The sequence below is a fragment of the Aptenodytes forsteri genome, unplaced genomic scaffold, assembly GCF_000699145.1.
Source record: "Aptenodytes forsteri isolate BGI_AS27 unplaced genomic scaffold, ASM69914v1 Scaffold126, whole genome shotgun sequence".
NCBI lineage: Eukaryota > Metazoa > Chordata > Aves > Sphenisciformes > Spheniscidae > Aptenodytes > Aptenodytes forsteri.
Window position 1 is genome coordinate 947,025 of NW_008794599.1, and position 18,361 is coordinate 965,385.

At 41.4% G+C, this 18,361-nt stretch overlaps 1 protein-coding gene across 1 annotated transcript in view; it reads left to right on the forward strand.

Moving 5' to 3' along the window:
- The window catches only part of ARHGAP32 (Rho GTPase activating protein 32), a 189,170-nt gene that overhangs the window by 123,810 nt on the left and 46,999 nt on the right, over positions 1-18,361 (forward strand). Inside the window, exons 10-12 of the mRNA XM_019470377.1 lie at positions 146-227; positions 6,562-6,612; positions 9,249-9,323. Of these exons, the coding sequence (XP_019325922.1) occupies positions 146-227; positions 6,562-6,612; positions 9,249-9,323 (208 nt within the window). The remainder of the gene's footprint in view (positions 1-145; positions 228-6,561; positions 6,613-9,248; positions 9,324-18,361) is intronic.

An 18,361-nucleotide genomic window follows, 5' to 3' on the forward strand; every position in this document is an offset into this window, starting at 1 on the left:
ATGCTGGTCGTTCCATGTTGGATAATGTTATGGAGCATCAGGCAAGCAGAGTTCGAGGAAAATGTTTAACAGTTGCTGGTTTAACAGTTCAGATCTTAAAAACGCTACATTCAGTATTCTGCCTCTCTTTCTGTTTTTACTACAGGTTGGATTTTTTCCTAGTGAGTGTGTTGAACTAATTAACGACAAAGTTCCTCAGTCTGTGACCAATTCTGTGCCAAAACCAGGTATGTATGTTAAGTTTTATGATGCAGTGAAATAAAATGGAGTTATCTTTTTGGTGTTCCATGTTTAATATCTCCTTTATACATACCACGTTATATACTCTGTGTGTTGACCATCCTTTGTACGTACCATGTTATCCTTTCTGTGTGTTGATCATCCACACGTTACCTCTCTCTGAATAGTTGCCACTGTTCAATGTCTTTCATCTGCGGTGTCTTGTAAGCTAGTATTAATGTCCATCTCCTGCATGATTTGAAAGATTTTAAGCTTGTAAGAATTTAAAATTCCTTCAGCAATCTGTAACTAGTGATTCCATGCAACATCCCAGTTCTTGGTGTCCACAGAGTGTTGTATGTTAGGTTTTTTTCATACAGAGCATACAGGCGACCCAAAAATGTTTATCCTGACTTAGATGGAATAGATTAATCAGGTACTGGAAGCTTCTTTCCGTTTGGGGATTGATGGAGAAAGTCGGATATAACAGACCTTGGAATCCTAATTGCTTCTGCTGTGGGTATATGACTCCATCTACTTCCTACTGTGTTCTGGACAGTTTTGTATTGTATGAAATACAGGCAAAGTAATACCAAGCTCTGCTGATGAAAGGAAAAATAAATAGAAAATGAGATCTCGGATCTGATTCTACTGTCATCCTAGCATACACTGGAAGTGATTGCAGTTAGATGTGCTGGTGTAACTGAGATCTCTGCAGAATTTACTGGTGGTGAACCTTTTGTTTTATTCCCTTTTTTTTAAAAAATCTATATATTCATATATATATAAAAAGATATATCTGTATATCTTTTAAATTAAGAGAAGCAGTTTGGAATTGCTTTCTTAAAACGTTATGCAGCCGCCAGGTTGAGTTGGAAAGCTGGTTAACTGGTGTTCTTTTCATCTATTTTCTCTATTTTAATGATGTTCCTTATCTTATAAGATTGTTGACTTGATAGTTTAAAACAAATAGATGTGATTCAAAAGTTTGACTTTTACTAAGGGAAATGCATTTTATCGGATCTTTTGTTACAGCTTGGAACTTTTGGTTCAGTGCTAAAAAGTCATGAACACCCTGAGCTACCAGTGCACTGCATTAATCTGCATGCTTCAAAGAGCTGACAGTTTAGGGAAATAGTTTTCTCAGCCATTGGTATCTCCAGCCTTTGTTATTCCTGGGAACATGCAAATGTATTTGCTAGAATCAGCGTGGCAGAGATCACTAGCAATTCAATGCGCTGCAGCAGGTGGTCATTCCATAAATCCAGTATCTGCCTTTTGTTGTTTGAAGTTGATCTCTAAATACTGTGATCAGTCACTTCTCTCTACTCTATAGCTAAAGCACGTAGACAAGGGCAACTTTAAATCTAAATACAGGCCAGGCTGAAAGGTACAATCATAAGCAAGTGTTTATTATTAAACATGGCTCAGGCAATTAAATGTCATGAGCTGCTAGTGAGTAGTTTCTTGCTATGCTTTTATGAGAGATAATGAAGCACCATAGATTAATAGATTCTATTTGGCTTTAACAACACACCAGGGGGACCAGGGGGTGGATTTCCTCTTTCAATCCTGGGAAATGTTTGTTACAAAGTTGATACCAAAAGCCCAAGTCCTATTAAAAGTAATAAGTTGAAAGATATTGCCAAGTCACGAGGCTGTCCCCGTTGACCTTCCCTGATAGTTGTTCTATGCGTACAATTAAAGGCAAAAGACTTTTCTAGAAGAACACTAATGAGCTTTCAGATGTAAGGATTGCTAGAACAAATGTTGCAGCGGTTTCTGTAATCCTTCCCCGCCCTTCCTTTGCATGCAGAATTTAGGATACCATTTCTTTGTAGCGTTATGCTTTCTATTTTTTCCACCTTGGGAAGTAACAGTACTTGTATGGTGGAGGCAGAAGTCTGGAAGACTCTTCCTCGCTTGTTACAGAAGTTGTGACTTGGAGGGAGCTAGAAGGACTCAGGGAGGAGGTTCCCATAGTTAAGGCATGTTGAATGTGATGTTGGAGAACTCGAGGAACCTATCTGCCTGGGGGAAAAAATGATGTGTGAAATACAGAAGGGGTGAGAAGATGAAGGGGGAGGAAGGAGTTTCAGTTTCCTGGGCTGGGTTACCACGCAGCTGCACAAGCTGAATGCCTTGTCAGCGCAGTCCAGGAAGGTGGCTCAGGGGCAGAAATGACTTGCTGGAGCACCCCGAGTGGCTTAAGTAGCACTGCTGCAAAATGTGAAATTGGATCTTTCCAAGTGGTTCCTCCAGAGCCTCGCTAGGAATTGCATTGCTGGGATAATGCAGAAGAGCTTGCATTTTCCTCACCCGTATTCCGTGCATTTAATGTATTCTAATCGATGGCTTAAACATATAGGGTGTTTCTCATACACTTCAATATCCACATCAGTTAATTTTCTCCCTTTACCTACATTTGAAACATCAGATTGGCTTTTCCCAAGGAGTAGAGACTTTTCTAAAAGGAACCACTTGGAGCTTTTGTCCTTACTCGACATTAGCAGGGTATTTCATCTAGAATTAATGTGAAGTTTTAGATTTGGGCTTGATAAGACGTACTTATCAACATGCAAACTTCATTTTCTTTAATCAAAATATGATGTGTAGAGCATCTAGGACATTTTGTATCTCCAGCATAAAGCTCTCTGCCATGAAGGAATTTACAAACATAGAACTCCTTGTGTTGTTTAATTGTCCATAGATTTGGCTGGGTTGAGTAGCCTAATGAAAAGCAGATGGAAAGCAAAGAACTTGCTGCCCTGCATTTTTATTATTATTTATAATTAGAGGTTTTGATTTTGCAGAAGTGATGGGGACAGCATTTTAATAGAACCATAAAATATTGCAATGGTCTGTAATGCAGTAAAAATAATGACTGAAGTTCAGATGAAAATGAAACACAGGGAATGGGAGAGGAGGGTTGGGTTTAAGTGCAAACTCTGCTTTTAGAAATATTATTTAGAAATATTTTCTTTGACTGTGGAAGTACATGCTTACACCAGTGATAATGCAGCCAGTGCCTGAGATAAATGAAAGGAAATGGACCATACAGGAAAACTGTCCATTTTATTCAATTCTGAAAATTCAAAGTAGTAACTAAGATTATTGGCTTTGCCTTGAGTCACCTCTGAAATATATTTGACAATGAACTTTGGACTGTCAAAGCTATCATCTCCCAAAATACTGCTAGGGGTAGGTATGCTTGCAGAGGTGTATATGTATGTGCGTGTGTGCGCACACAAGCTGTCCCCTGAGAATTAAAGTCACTTTCATTATTGCTTAACAAAATTGTTTAGCATTTTCCTTTTTCAAACTTTGTATACATGAGAAAGTCATACAAGGAGAAGAAGGGCTGCTCAGGAGGTCTTGGAAGTTACCTGTTGAGTAATATTTTCCCTTCAGCATTGTACTAAGCCCGTGCCCCCTTTTTTGATGTTCAGTGCTGTAAGAAAATGCTTTTTTTTTTCAGGTGGGATGCAAACTGATATCCTGACTGTTTCTATTTATGTAAAAAACACTGTAAAGATCCGGGAAGGTAGTGTGGGCTCTCCAAATCCCAGTTTTCTTGAGCCCTTGCCTTTTTTCTAAATTCTTCCTGTATTCTTACTCAGATACAATACTCTAATGATAAATTCTTAGCCTGAATTCTTATATTGAATTGCTATCTAATATTTCATAGCTAATACCATTTACTGACAATTGAGCTGAAATTCAGTACAATAGATGGAATCAGCTCATATTTGTCAAGATTTTTAAAGAGATACAGGATGAAGGGTTGCGTTTGAATTTCAGATATTCGGTGAGAAGTGACTCTTTTAAATTTTCATTGTGCTGCTTGGAAGGAAAGACGTTAATAGCTGTTTTGGTTTTTCCTTCTAAGTGAACATTTGGGAATTGCCTGTAGATCGTGGCTGTGTTTACTCTTCTCCTTCACTTCTGTCCATCTCTGGTTGGTCTTTTCTGGGAAGAGCGTGTATGTACGTGTGTGTTCATGTTGTCCCCGCTCATCGTTTTGGCATAGTTAACAGCAGCATGTCTCAGCTATCTGTTTCAGTCCGTTCTTTCTCATAATTCTGGATATTTGTAGTTTAACAATATTTAAAATCACATGTCACGCTTCACCTCATACGTGCAATTTGTTTCATGTCTTTTGCTATCAAGTAGCATCTTGCTGTGTACCAAATCTTTACTGCAGTGTGCCTTGGCATGATCATTTGTTTGAAGGTTTCTAAACATGGTTGCTGCTGGGGAGCATCTGGTTTCAGTGGGGAAACAAAGAATAAAAATGCAGCTTGCAGTAGGCCAGTTAGAGCTTAAGTGAAGCAATGGGCGATAAGAAGGTAATGTTTCCCTTTCTTTTTTCAAAACAATGAGCATTTTTAAAACTTTGGGGGTTGTTCTCACCAGTTCCTCAGTCTTGCTTAGCATAAAAGAATGAATAACCCCAGCAGCTCTGCCCAACTTTATGGAGGATTTTTCACATTCCTGTCTCATCCATTCATTTAATTTAGATTTAACAGGTAAATGTACTCTTTACGATATGCAACTAAGGACATGTTAAAGGGTACTTGTTAGTATTACGAGCTGTTGTAAACAAACAATTTTTTTTAAACACAAATAACAGATTAATCTGGGTCAACACACCAAATACAGATAATCCACTGAACTTCAGCAGGATTGAAATTTAGGTCTGGTTCAGGCAACAGACTCTGTTCTGACCTCCTGAAGACTCTGGTACAGCCCTGAATGAATTAATTTTAACTGCAAAAATGCAAACTGAGTTACATTCATTGTGTTAGAGCTATTGCAATCATAACACTCTTAAGAGGTCATGCCTGGTTTGAAACAGGCTAGTTGCTAATCCCTGGACAAAAAAGATTAGGTTGTTTTTTTTAGATAAAAGTAAAAATCAGGAAGAATAAGGTGCAGAGAGAACTTACATTCTGCGGACGCCTGGGTTGAACAGCCATTTGACACTGACAAGTGCATGATGTCTTAGTGTTTTTATAAGGAAAATATAGAAAGATAAAATGTATGTAATTAGTACCAGTCTCATTAATCTTCTGTAAACAAACCAGTTATTTGGCGTTCAACATACAACTGTCTCATTAAAGCTAAATTAAATGAAAATTTTATTGAGCCAAGACAGGTATCCATTTCCAGCGTGGAAGCAGACAGGGAATAAACATACTACCATGCTCAAGGCTGCCCAATAGTGCATCAATATGATGATGCCGCCCAATGCATCAATATAGTTCTTGATGCAGAAGACAGAAAATGTGCTTTCAGTATTGACAGACCTAAGGACGAATCCTTCAAGAAATCATGTTCTCTCAGCTCCTGCGGAGCTCAGGCAGAACCGTGAGCGGACAAAGATTTCAGGATGAAAGGTCAACGATGTGAGTGTAAAAACTACTACTTTAGGAGATTTGCACACGTCGTTGAAATGTGCTGCAGATATTTCTCCAAGGCTCTGAAAGCCACCGTGATTCAGCCTAGTGGGCTGGGTGTTCAAGTGGAGACTTCAGCAGGACAATGCCAACTTGCTTAAACCCCAGATTTGAGCTGGTCTGGTCTGTGGGGAAGTTCTTTCCTGGACTTCGTGTTTTCTCTCTTTCATCCAAAAAAAAAGCTAGCACTTGGGGCTGAGGCAGCAAGAGCTAAGTCTCCGCCTTCTCTGCAATTAATGATTTTCAGGAAGAACTACTTTTGTCAATGGGAAAACATAGCTCTGAGACAATTTTTTTCTCTTTTTGCATAGAATGAAAAATAAGATAAAGCAGTTGTCTGCTTTAGCACCATTAGAAATGAAGGAAAGCTAAGTGTGTAAGGAACCGAATTACGCAAAATGTAAATTTACAAATCTGGGAGTCGTTTTCTTTTGTGAGCAGTTGGCGTTGTTCACCTATATAAAGAAATGTTACATCTTCCAGCCCTGTTTCTGATTCAACAAAGTACTTAAACATGGGCTTAACCATAAACACATGCTTAGCAGACATTAGAAGTAATGCAAACAAATTCTGTGCTTCGCTGTGTTGCTCAGCAGGGATGGGCCTTGTGCTAAAAGTTCAAACATGCAAAATGTTTGGGGTTTTTTTGAGCTGGGACGCACTGGGTGGGGAATTCTTGGATCCTAATGAATTTCCAAAGTGTTTAGGGAATAAAGCACCAAACAACTTGAAGGATTGGGCCTGTGGTCGTATTTTGCGCTGTGTGTAGCCTAGCTGAGCTTTATATGAAATTAACCCATTTTCAATGGATGCGTGTTTTAACCAACTTTTTTTGTTTGTTTTTTTTTCTTTTGTTTTTCTTTTTTTAATTATACCTTCCCAGTCTCCCCTGCCCACGGAGCCCGTCCAGCGTCCTGGAGCTACTTCCCCCCTTGTACGTTGTCATTTATGCCTTTTTTCTTTTTTCACTCTTTCTCTCCCTGTCTCTCTCTGTGTCTCTCTTTTTTTTTTTTTCCTTCTTCTATACATGCCAGTCAGTAGCACTGATGCTTTGAAGGGTATTCAGGGAAACCAAAACAAACCTCTAGTCTAATGTGCCTTTTTAAAAGCTCTTTGGACATCAAACAATACAGCAGAGAAACAAAGAAACTGATTCTAACTCTTTTCTGTTGGAGATGATGGAATCATTTTGAGTCAATAAAACCATAACTGAAAGAACTGAAGTGCCGGGCAACCAAATACAAATGTCAGTTTGAAAGAAAGAGAAGTTAAAAATGGGTGACAGAGGGGAGTTAAACATGGCTCGGAAAGTTTGTTAGAACTTGAAAATCTTCACAAGCAAAGATTCTTTTTTTTAAAAAAAAGATCAGAAAACGCTGTTTGTGCTTAGCATCTCGCAATGCCCAAAGTGAAACTGTCAGGTTACGTGGGAGTGGCTTACTTACCCAGAGAGTCCTGCTTCATCTTGCCATGGTCTTTTTTAGATCCTGCTAGGGCTAATCTAAACCTCATAGCAATAACTGAGCTTCGGTAACATAGAAGACTGTTTCCATAGATTTAACATTTTTTACAGTGAAGGTCTCATTTACACATATCGACTCACCCCTGGAATGTTGTTTGGAGTTCATAAATCAGTCTTAAAACTGGGTATGCAAATACTGTAGATAGATATATAACAAAATATATAATATGTATATATATACACACGTATATATATGCTTTCCAGCCTGTTGGCATAGAGACTTCTGTGCTGATACCCTTGTAACGTGGGAAACAGGCATGTGGTTCCTATTCACAATACTTCTTCCAGGAGGAGAATGTTATTTGACAGCAAACTTCTTGTTTCTGGTGTGAAGACTCAACTTTCTGAGCACCTTCCTGAGCATATGCCAACATTATCAACTGCTCTCCAGCCAGAAAGGTAGAGACTTCAGAGAGAAGGGCAGAACAGGGTTTGTATTTCAGATACAATCATGGAGAGCGTGTGTGGTGGGGCTTCTTCCACTGCACATACCCAAACCAGCAACAAGAGCCAGGGAGTATTTAAACTGGGGTAGAGTTTTTAAGAATGAGGGCAAAATTTATTGCTGTGACTGGCTATATCCACTGATAAATACATAACCTGCCAAAAAGTTTGGGAGGAGTCAGAATAGTGAATGCTTGTAAGATCCAAGGAGTTTCCTTTGGATATAGAGGTATGGAGAAAAGATTTTTCTTAGTTTTTTCATCTCTTATAGTCAAGCTCCTTGAATCCATGAGCCCTTCAAAGAGCCATTCCTGCTAAGGATCAGTAGCAGTTAACTTAAGATAATAAAGGCAGGGTTGGGCTTTTTGCCCTTTTTAACATGAAAACAAAGCATGGCCAGATTTCTGGTTACTTAATGCAACCTGAAAGGTTAGCATTCAGAGTCACCCTCCTTTTAAGCTGTTTGTGAGAAGGAAGAGTTCAACACTAGAGCAGCTCAAAGGTATAAGGCTTATTAGTGGTTCTGCTTGTTTTTCATGTGAAATTAATTTATTTTGACAGCCATGTCCCTTTGTGAGTCATGTAATTGCAACAGAGACTAGAAACTTGGCTATCGCTGCGCACAGAGCACCACTAGAGAGACCATGTGCCACATCCCTCACATGCCTGAGCACTCCTCTGTGGTCTGCACTGGTGGTTCTTGTTTATAATATTTCTTTGTACCAAAGATCATGGTCACACGTCTTCTGTTACCAGTGATTTAGGAAGATACTTTATGTATTTTTTTAAGTATGGAAGCTTTGAGGTCCTGTTCAGACTTTGCTGGTGTTAGGGGGAAGTTACTTTCTGGGCTCATGAAGCAGTTTTTAGACGCTGAAGTTGTTCTTTCCCCAGATAAAACGAGCTGAGATCCGAATAGGGAGGCAAGGGCTGAAACATGTTTTTGAAACTGGGGCAGAGTGCCTCTGCAAATGAGCTCTAAATCTTTAGTCTCCCAACCATACTAAAGACCATTATTGTGCAAGTTGCGGCTATGTTTAAAATCACTAGCATTTGCCAACCTAAATTGAGATCTGTTTTATATAGTTTTTTAAACTCTTTTTACAGTGAAAACTGTTTACGGTGATATGCATACATAATATGTGTGTTTGCACTGGAATTGAGAGTTAGACGGCATACGCTGTTCTCACACCTGAGCCAGCTTTAAGCCCAGTTGTTCAGGTACCAGTAGCATCCACTTTCATCCTCAAGTTGGACGCTCAAGTTTTCTTGGGTGTTTACTCAGCTTGTTTCATCTCACCTCATCTTTTTTGCTATTCATCCTGTGAGCTTGGTATATCACTTTACTTAGTATTTCACTTTTTGCACGTAGACATTGCTAGTTAAGACTACTTCAGGTCTAGAACATGCCAGAGAAGCAACATCTTAGAATGCATAACACTGAAATCTGGATTTCTCTAGCACTGTTTCTCTAGTTGCTGTCTCCTCAAATTAAATTGTTAAGTCTCCTGCGGTTTGTTCCAGGAGATATTTTAACTTTGTCCTTTCTCTTGCCTTCTGTCTGTCCCTCTGCCCTCTTCCCACCTGACCTTAATTATGTGCAGATTTGGAGATGGATAGTGTAAAGCCAGGTTCTGCATATGTTACAGAGGCTCTGAACCAGTCCCAGCTGAGCTCAGGTAGAGCCCATTATGTACGATTAGTCTCTCAGTGTCCTAACCAAGTCTAACACTGTACGTGATAGCAATAACCATTTACTAACACCCTAGGTTTGGTTACAGAAGCTAGATGTAGTTGAAACAGTTTATTATTAATTTTTTTATATTAATACGTGTTGACTAGAAAAGCCAATGCCTGATTCTAAGAATCCACCTTCTCGCAGGCAGATTTTCTGCAACTGATTTCATTCAAGTCAGTGAGTCCAAATCTTCACAGTACTGCTTAACAAGACCGGGTCTTGCAGCGTGAATGCTCTGCAGTAGCAGTGGCTACGTGGCTATTAGTCTGTGTATCATAAATGAGCTTCTTTTTTTTCCCCCCCCGACTGCTGAATTTCTAACTATAAAGTTTTCTTCTTTTCCCAGGCTTTCAATTTGTGCCTCAGAAAGATATATCCAAAGAGTGTGCCAAACCCTGTTTGACCATGTTCTGGAGGAAAGAACTTGCTTGAATAAGAGAGAAAAGAAATGTGGTTAAATACTATAGTTTTATGGCAATGTAAATGACCCTAATGTGTACCCAGTTGCACAGCGATAGCGGAAAACAACTGTGTTGTGTTGTCATTGTCATGACAACGTCGCTGTAGCTTTTCAGAACTAACATTAGGTAAAATTAAAGTGTTCCCAGTGGAACTAAGGAACTGAGATATGTCTCTGGTACATTTTATGTGCTTAAACAATTTGATCATCAGTTATTGAGCGGTATTTGATAACAGACATTTCAATATCTTTTTTGTTCTGTTAAATCATATCTGGACTTTTGTTTTCCTGGATCTCCTAACTGCTTTGAAAGAAAATGCAAGTGGAATTTTAGGAGAGACTGAGTAGCAAACTGTGTAAGTTTTGTTTTCCAGCAGGCTAGATCAGGGCTTTACAGTAAGGCAGGCAACATCGTATTTCCTGCAAAGTGTTCAGGCAACGTGTTGTCCTTTTATGTCCCTCTGTTTCATCTAGACCCTTTGTATTCAGGTTGAAATGAATTTGCAGGGTAACGGTACCTTTCCTAGAGATCATCCCGCTCTGTTCTTTGGGTAAAATGAATAGGTTAATGGATATTTGATATTGAAGTGATGCTAATAAATGTAGCCAGTCAGAGCTCACTTGGATCCTGCTGTCTGCAATGCTGGTAGTATGTTTCAGTTTATTAAGGAGGCTAATGTTTGTTCAATTCAGTGATTTTAAGCGCTTGGTAAGTGGCAGGCATCTTTTCTAATTGTATTTCAACTGATGGCGAATCTTCTTGTGGTTGCCTGTGCGTAAAGCTCTGCCTCTGCCGAAATCCTTGTCTGTATTTCCATTGTTACTTTCTAAAGTCACCAAAGGCAGATTTATTTTTTAACTAAGCTTTAAGGCTTTATTTTACTCCAGTGATAAGTGTTGTATGCTTCCTTTAAAAAAAAGAAAATTTTTTGGCAGTATTATTTTGCTGGTAGTTTGCATCTTGGATACGTTAGGAATGCCAAACTTAGTCTTCTATAATTATGTTGCATTGCTTGCTTTCAGTGCAGTGAATTCTGATAAAGTGCTTATTTAATCTGAATTGCTCCAGTAATTACCTGTTTTTAGGAGAAAGGGATTTATTGCCGTGACTGCCCAGGACTGCACACAGCTATAAGACATGCTGTTGCAGTGGTTAGTCTTTTGAGGTCTTTAAATCCGTGTACAGAATTGAAGTACAAATCAAGACTGCAGCAGCATTTTCCTGTTAGTTTTTTGTTTCCTTGGAGTCTTCCTTTCTCTTTGCTCTCCCTCCCTTGTTTCAAGCGATTCTTCCCCCTTCTTTTTTTCCTGCTCATTTTTTGGCAGAAATAGAAAGGGACGAGAACTGTGGGCTGATCTGTGGAAATGCTGCTATATACAGGATTCATCTGGTCTCCTATGAAAATCGCACCATAAAATCTGTGATTCTGCCGGAAAGTATGAGTTTGAGAGAACAGCTCCCTCGAGCCTGTGTGCTAGGAACAGATATTGACAGAAACTCTAAATTATAGATTCTGGGCTCATTGGGCAAGTATGCATGGGTATGTATGAGCATCCCAACAGCAGCAACGTATGTCCTGCCCTGGGTGCTAAGGACTCTCTCTTCATCCATGTCTGGGGGAGTCAATTCAGCAAAAGCTGATTTTTGCTTTAGTAAGCCAAGCAGCATTGAGCTGAGTGTTTTGGTTTGCTTTCTCACCAATAATTTGGGAGAAGGAACCAGGCAGGCCCCTCTATCTGGATCTGCTGCTCCAGTGCTCCCTTCCTCATACGGGGCACAGTAGCCCCCATGGCTTTCCCCACAGCCAGCCCCTGAGGCACAGCATTTCCAGCGCGATTTGTACAGCCGAAGCTGTGAACTATCTTCTACATGTCCCGTTTCCCTTTTGCAAGAGGGCAAGTTTTTGATACGTTTTCCTCTAGAGCTGCATGAAAAGCCACCTGAGGTTGCTCCATAATTTATCATTTTAGGAAGCTGCAAGAGAGTTGCAGGTACATACAGATGCCGATGCCAGTGCTGTGGGGAGTCCTCTGCCAAACTGGGACGAATAAGGGATTTACATGGAGCGTGAAAAAAGTTCTCAAAGTTAAAAACTGTCAAATATTTTTTTTCTGCACACTGCAATGAACCTCTGACTATGAGAACATATTTTTATATATAACTTGCTTTTGAATTTAGCCTTCAGTGGCAAATCTGAAATACTTTTCCTGTCCACCTAAATAAAATCTATAAATCTTGGCTAGCTTGTAAGTGAAAGACAAGCAAGAATTTTAAGTATTTCAAATAAGTTCCTATGGATACATAGCATTAGGAAGTCAATGTAGTTTATTTTCTTCCTTCTTAATCCTTTAATCCTTTAACAGTGCCGATGTTTTCTGACAGTAGTAAGAACCAAGCATGCATTTTGGCAGTATTTTTTAAGCACCCATGGTTGTGTTTCTTAGCCACAGGGTCTGTAGAGTTTTAGGAAATGTTTGTAGTAGATGCAGTATTTGCAATCTGAACAGATAGATATTTTTGTAACATTTCCTAGGTGCTATGGAAACACGTCGTGATGGTTATCAGGGATTTGCGAGTAAATTGGTTGACATTTTCTTCAAGAGGCCTGGATTTGAAAGCGTGGAGTTTTCCCTGTAGAAGAGAAGGGATTTGGGTATTACTGCTGTGTCTGAAGGGTCCAGGGGAAGCAGGGGCAGGGGCAAAGGAAGCTTGGCAGGGCAGGAGACTCCGTGGTTTGGGGGAAGACCAGGAGAGAAGTCTGGAGTAAACCAAAAGGGCGTCTGCAGGCTCTACGGACCCGGGATGAGGAGAAGGATACAGTTTGGTTCTGCTGTTCCATTTATATCTTTTTCTCTTTTTTAGCGGAAGTAAAAAGAGAGTTTTCTGATCTGTTACAAGACCTGCTTGTCTAAGCCCTCCCAACCCCCAAGAAGGGGAGCCTTTGTAATTTCAGAAACAAGTGTCATGTGTGCGAAGCAAGTAGTTTACAGGGATAAGTTACTGCACATGAGCATTGCCTTGTACCCCTGTAATCATTCGCACAAGTGCAAACTGAGTGAAAAAGGTGATTGCTCGGCTGACCTTTTGGCTTCTTTGTACAGTATCAGTAACAGCACAGGTGCAGGGCACCAGTGAATGAGGCCTCTGTCTCCAACCTCAGGCCAGATTTGCACTAATGGTTTTCCTGGCGTAGCTGAGTCTGCTGTAAGTATGAAAAAGATCGCACCCAGAGCCGACACAGCTTATCTGCCAAAAAAAACCCCAAAACCACCCTAAACACCCAGTCGGGGTGTAGGCACAGCTGTCCCGGCAAAAGAGCCCTTTTGTCAGCTTAGGTTATGTCAAGGGGAGCAGCGGAGCTCTGCCAGTTGAGAAGCACCTTCCACCAGCGTATCCTGCATCTCCACTGGGAGGCACTACTGGTGTAATTACAGCATTGGAAATGAGCCTCGAGTCTCCTGAAGTCACAGGGAAATGCCTGAAACAGGGGTAGAAGGAAGAGACAGATTAGTTCCTGTATTCCCTGTAGTGCCATTTCTTCCTTGTATGTGGTCACTCGTAGCCTCTGAGGCTTTCTGAGGATGTTGAACCCATAGACAGTAGCTTCAGGCCTCCCGAATTTTGACAGGTAATTTTGTGGTAAGTCTTGGCCATGTTTCCTGGGGAATTTTAATTGGAAAAGAAAACCAACAAGCGTGGTGAACGGATCTGTGCACAGTCTGTACGCATCAGTTCAGAAGTAATTGCATAGATCTGCGTACTGTGTAGGTAAGAAAGAGATGTATTAGTGTTTCTGTTACGGAAACATTCATGGCGTTTGGGGCTGGCATGCTTAACCTTTTTTTGAGAGGTTGAATCCGCTGAAATGGGTTGACTACTTGTGAAGTAAAGTGGTGAAACTTGGCTGAGTGCAGGGGTGTTGGAGGCACCAATGTGCTAATTTAATAAGGCCAGCTTTCTTTTCACATGTTCTGTGCTTCTTTCTCACTCTGCCTGCTCTCCACTTATTCAGGTTGGGGGGTTTTGTTATTTTTAAACTAGGTATTTTTTCCTTTCTCACAAGCTCTGTCAAAATGGGACTTCACTCTAATAATAGTTGGCTTGAGCAAAACTCCGCAGTTATGCTAAGAGCTTTGAAATCATGGGAAAAGGTAGTTTGTTCTGCTCTGCTTTTCCTCTTCTTTTCTCCTGAATAATTCTCTAAATCAGTGCGGGAGCCAAGTTGTGGCTTAGAAATGTTTTCAGGCAGCTTTAACCTGAGATGGTAGCATATAGCTCTGATCTCTTCTTGCACTGGCATATGGATTTATCAAGGGACATGCCAGTGCATATCTCAGATCTGCAATTAAAACTTGGTCCTGTTAAGTTCACAAAGGCTGAGCAGCTACACCATCACCTCTCTGTATGCAAAGGAGTGGTGCCTGGGCTCCGACTCCATCTGGCTATCGCTCTGATGCCCGTGGGGATCAGTGATGTTGCTACATCTGCAAGAAAGTGTCTGTGTGAAACTATAAATTAATGTTAAAAGTGAGTGGAGCCGGAGAATACACGCTGGCAAAGCCATAATGTTTGGTTGGCTTTTTCAGAAGGTCTTGGTTTGGGCACAGCTATGGTGTATGTTTGGGAGGATCCTTAAGTGAACACGTAGAAACGCATATTGTCCGCTGCTTGGACAAGATCTGCGGCATGTTTCCACCAGAAATCCTACACAAGCAGCCAAGGATGCTCTCTCTGTCCTCCCTCCTTTTCTTCCCCCTCCCTGGTAGTGAATTTAACTGCTGCAAACTGCAGATTACAACATTACTCTGGCCTTTAGGACTTGCCTCGCTAGCTCATGAATCAGCCTGTGTCTGATTAATTCAGAAGACTTTGCTGATCTGAAGTTTCATCTGCCGGATTTCATTTAAGAGCTTGTGTCAGTGCCGTGCTCATTCTTCTTCAGCATTTAATCCTGTAACTGCAGTGGGAAGCTTGCATCAAATTCTTTGACTTGTTCTCATGGGAACCTGCTTTTGCTAAAGGAAAGGCAAGTGAAAGTCCTCTGTTAGCCGCTTGGCTACGTATTACGTCACTCCTAACTGTGTTTTTACCTTTGTAAATGGAATATTTGGAATATTTTTCTTGCAGGCCTGGACAGCCATGGCAGACCATGGCTGCGTCCGCCAAAAGAGCAAGTCACCACATGATGGTCCAGGTATTCTGTGACATGAGGGAGCTTTATGTCAAACCTGCTTTCTGTGAGCTCTGTGAATCAAATCAAATCATTTTGAGGTTATCCCATGGCAGTCTATGGCATGGGGTCCTGTTCTCTTGGGTTTTTTTTTAATCTCCCACTCTGCTTTCATCTATAACCTTAGTTTCTCCCCAAAACCCTTTTTCAAAAAAAGGGGGTTTTGTTTATTTAGGGGGTTCTTTTTTTGTGTTTTGAGAGTATTTGATTGCAGGATAAATCTAGCTGAGTAAGAAGCAGCATTGAAAAATACTGGCTGCCTAACTTCTAATAATGGCTTGAAGCTTCCTTCAGTGGTTAAATTTGCAAAACCAGAAAGTGGAAGAAGCTACGGAGTATATTAATAACATTTTTTAGGTTACTCTGCCTTCCCAGTACTTCTGTCTGAAATAACTGTTGGAGGATAGGTTAAACTTAGGATTGAATTTGTGACGAGCTTGTGGATGGAGCCTTTTTGTCTATGATTTCAAATGCTTGGGCTCATTAGCTGTGTTTAAAAGATAGACATTCATTATCTACCTCTTCTGCTCCACCGCAAGCTGATGAACACGTAAGTAGCAGAGAATGCATCTCTTTCACTTGCTTTTGTTCCTTAAAATTGTCTGGCTAAAGAAATTAGGAACAGAAAATAAGACCCACATGTGAAGATTATTTTATTATTTTCAGTCAAGAGATTCAGAAGAAACAAGAGGGCATCCCGGTATGCTCAGTACAGTGGAGGGCCAAGATCCCCTGTCTAGGGCAGAGCCCATAAGCTCCAGAGCCAGAGGAGTTACGTCCGTGTGGTGATGTGAACAAGCTCTTTAGCCGCGATGCAGTGCTGTGCCAAACGCAGACTTGTTGTTTCCCAGGTGCAGAAGAGCCACATCCCTGGTTGCTCAGGTTTCATTCCTGTAGGAAGGGTGTTTTGTAACAAGCATTGAGTATTTTTCTTTAGAGGAAAAAAAATGCAGGTGGGGGAAAGGTGTGCCATTGTCCACCACCTCCAGAGCCAGAGGAGTTACGTCCGTGTGGTGATGTGAACAAGCTCTTTAGCCGCGATGCAGTGCTGTGCCAAACGCAGACTTGTTGTTTCCCAGGTGCAGAAGAGCCACATCCCTGGTTGCTCAGGTTTCATTCCTGTAGGAAGGGTGTTTTGTAACAAGCATTGAGTATTTTTCTTTAGAGGAAAAAAAATGCAGGTGGGGGAAAGGTGTGCCATTGTCCACCACGTAGTAAAATATCTCCTCAAACACTGTTGATCATCAGAGCAATAGTTTTCAAAGGTAATACCCAAATCTACAGTTGAGGGAGCTCTGTATTACTGGTGATGCAGCCGTTACATTCCTGCTCTGATTAGCAAAAATAGGATTGTGCCATCTCTGGCCGCAGTTTGAAACTGTGCACCAGCAAACTGTGCGAACCGGAACAGTTTGTCACAATGTGGTTAATCAGCCTCGTAGGATTCTGCCTGCCCAAGCCTGGCCTACGTTAAAAAACAGAAAAAACCCTCATGTAGGGACCATATGACACATCCTGGCAGTTTTGGTAGCTGATAGTGTTACTACTCTGCTGTATACAGTCCTGTACACTGTTTTGCTGTTTTGAATTGTTGTATGTGCATTTTGCATGTAAATTTTGAATAGCGTTGCTTCTGTTGTATTCATTCCCCATTTGTTTTGGGATCTTACCAGCTTTTATCAATGGGTTTGATAGGAAGAACATTCCTGGAATGGTGAGTTGGTACCAGGAAGAAGGTTTTGTATTCAGAATTGTACGTAAGCACATATAAAATCAGGTTTAGGAGTCATGCTTGGCTGCTAAGGAAAAAAGTAATGTGGTAGTATGATTGTTGTCCAAGCAAAACAATTCCAGTAATAAATACCAAGTATAATGAGTAGCTGGAGAACAAGCATTATTTGGAGATATGAGTCAGCAAACAATTTTGAAAATAACACATTTGCTTGAGGAAAAACTGTGAACACCAAAAGAAATGAGTTTTACCCTCCTGATCATCAAGATGTCTGCATAAATAGAAGCAGATTCCTCTCTAATCCTTCTGACCCTGAGGTTGTCCAACTTATCTAGCGAGCCCACATTTTAAAGTGTGTGACAGCCATTACTGAGATGGATAAACTGCATTGCAGCCTCTTAGGAACTGAGGAGCTTGGGGTCAGCATGGTTAAACAGAACAGCAGCAGTCTTTATCCCTCAAGCATGCCATAAACGCAGGTACCGCCACCAGCTTCGCTGGCACTAGAAAAAGGCTGGAAGGCTCGGCTGAATGTTGTGGCGGTAGACACAAGCTGGTAGAAACAAAACTAGAAAAAGGCTGGAAGGCTCGGCTGAAGTTTCCTGAGCCCTGTGACCCTCTGGGCTTTTGTCCCTGCTGCTGGGTGCTGGCCTTGGTGTGGCTGAGCAGGGATGCCGTAGCTGGTGGTAAAGTCAAGTTACAAGTGTTGTGCTCTCTGCTCTGGAGCGTGGGGTGCTGATACAGTTGTTTTTTGGAGCTGGGCTGTAAACTGGGTCACTGTAAAAATGATCCGTGTCATTTTGCTTTGTTTTTAAGTAGCAGAACTCCCAGAGAATTTTTAATTGAGTTTGTTTCCAATGATCTGATCAATGCAGCCGCAAACTGCGCTGGTTAATAGCCACTCAGAGTGGGAGGGGGCATAATTTCTTTAGCACTGTAATTAGATTAACAGAACGGACACCCTAGGTGCAAAGTGTCTCTGCTGTCCCCAGAGCTCAGGGGCAGATGGGGCTCACGTGTGCGTGGCCCAGCCCGTGTCCAGTCTGCAAGTTTGGACGTGCTTCCATCGAAGCATTCGAGCATGCTCAACATTTCTCCCTTCCCTTTGGACATGCTGAGACAGCCTTTTAGCACGGACTCGAGGATTTGCAGTGTGGACGGTGAGTGAGAGACCTGCACTTAAATGATGGTGCAGGCGTACCCCTAAGCTCTGCATTTCGTTATGAAATTGGGCTTTGGCCCTTACTGCGGCACCCCGCTGTGGTTTTTGGGGCATGAAGGCGCAGTTTGGCTCTGTGCGAGGAATGAGACAGCCGTGGATAAACTTGAGCGTAGCTCTCCTGGCTCCGTTCTTTGCACCTGTGCGTTTTCCTAGAGGTACTCGCAAGCTAGAAGACGATGGCGAGCCTGGGTCCATCCTGATAACAGAGGTTGGCGAGAGGCCGTGGGTTATGTTGAGAGAAACCAGAGGTCTGATACTCCCCAGACGAAGCTGTGTTTTGTTTTCCCTCCCTTTCTGATCCTCTGGCCCTTTGTCCACCGACGGACCGAGGGCC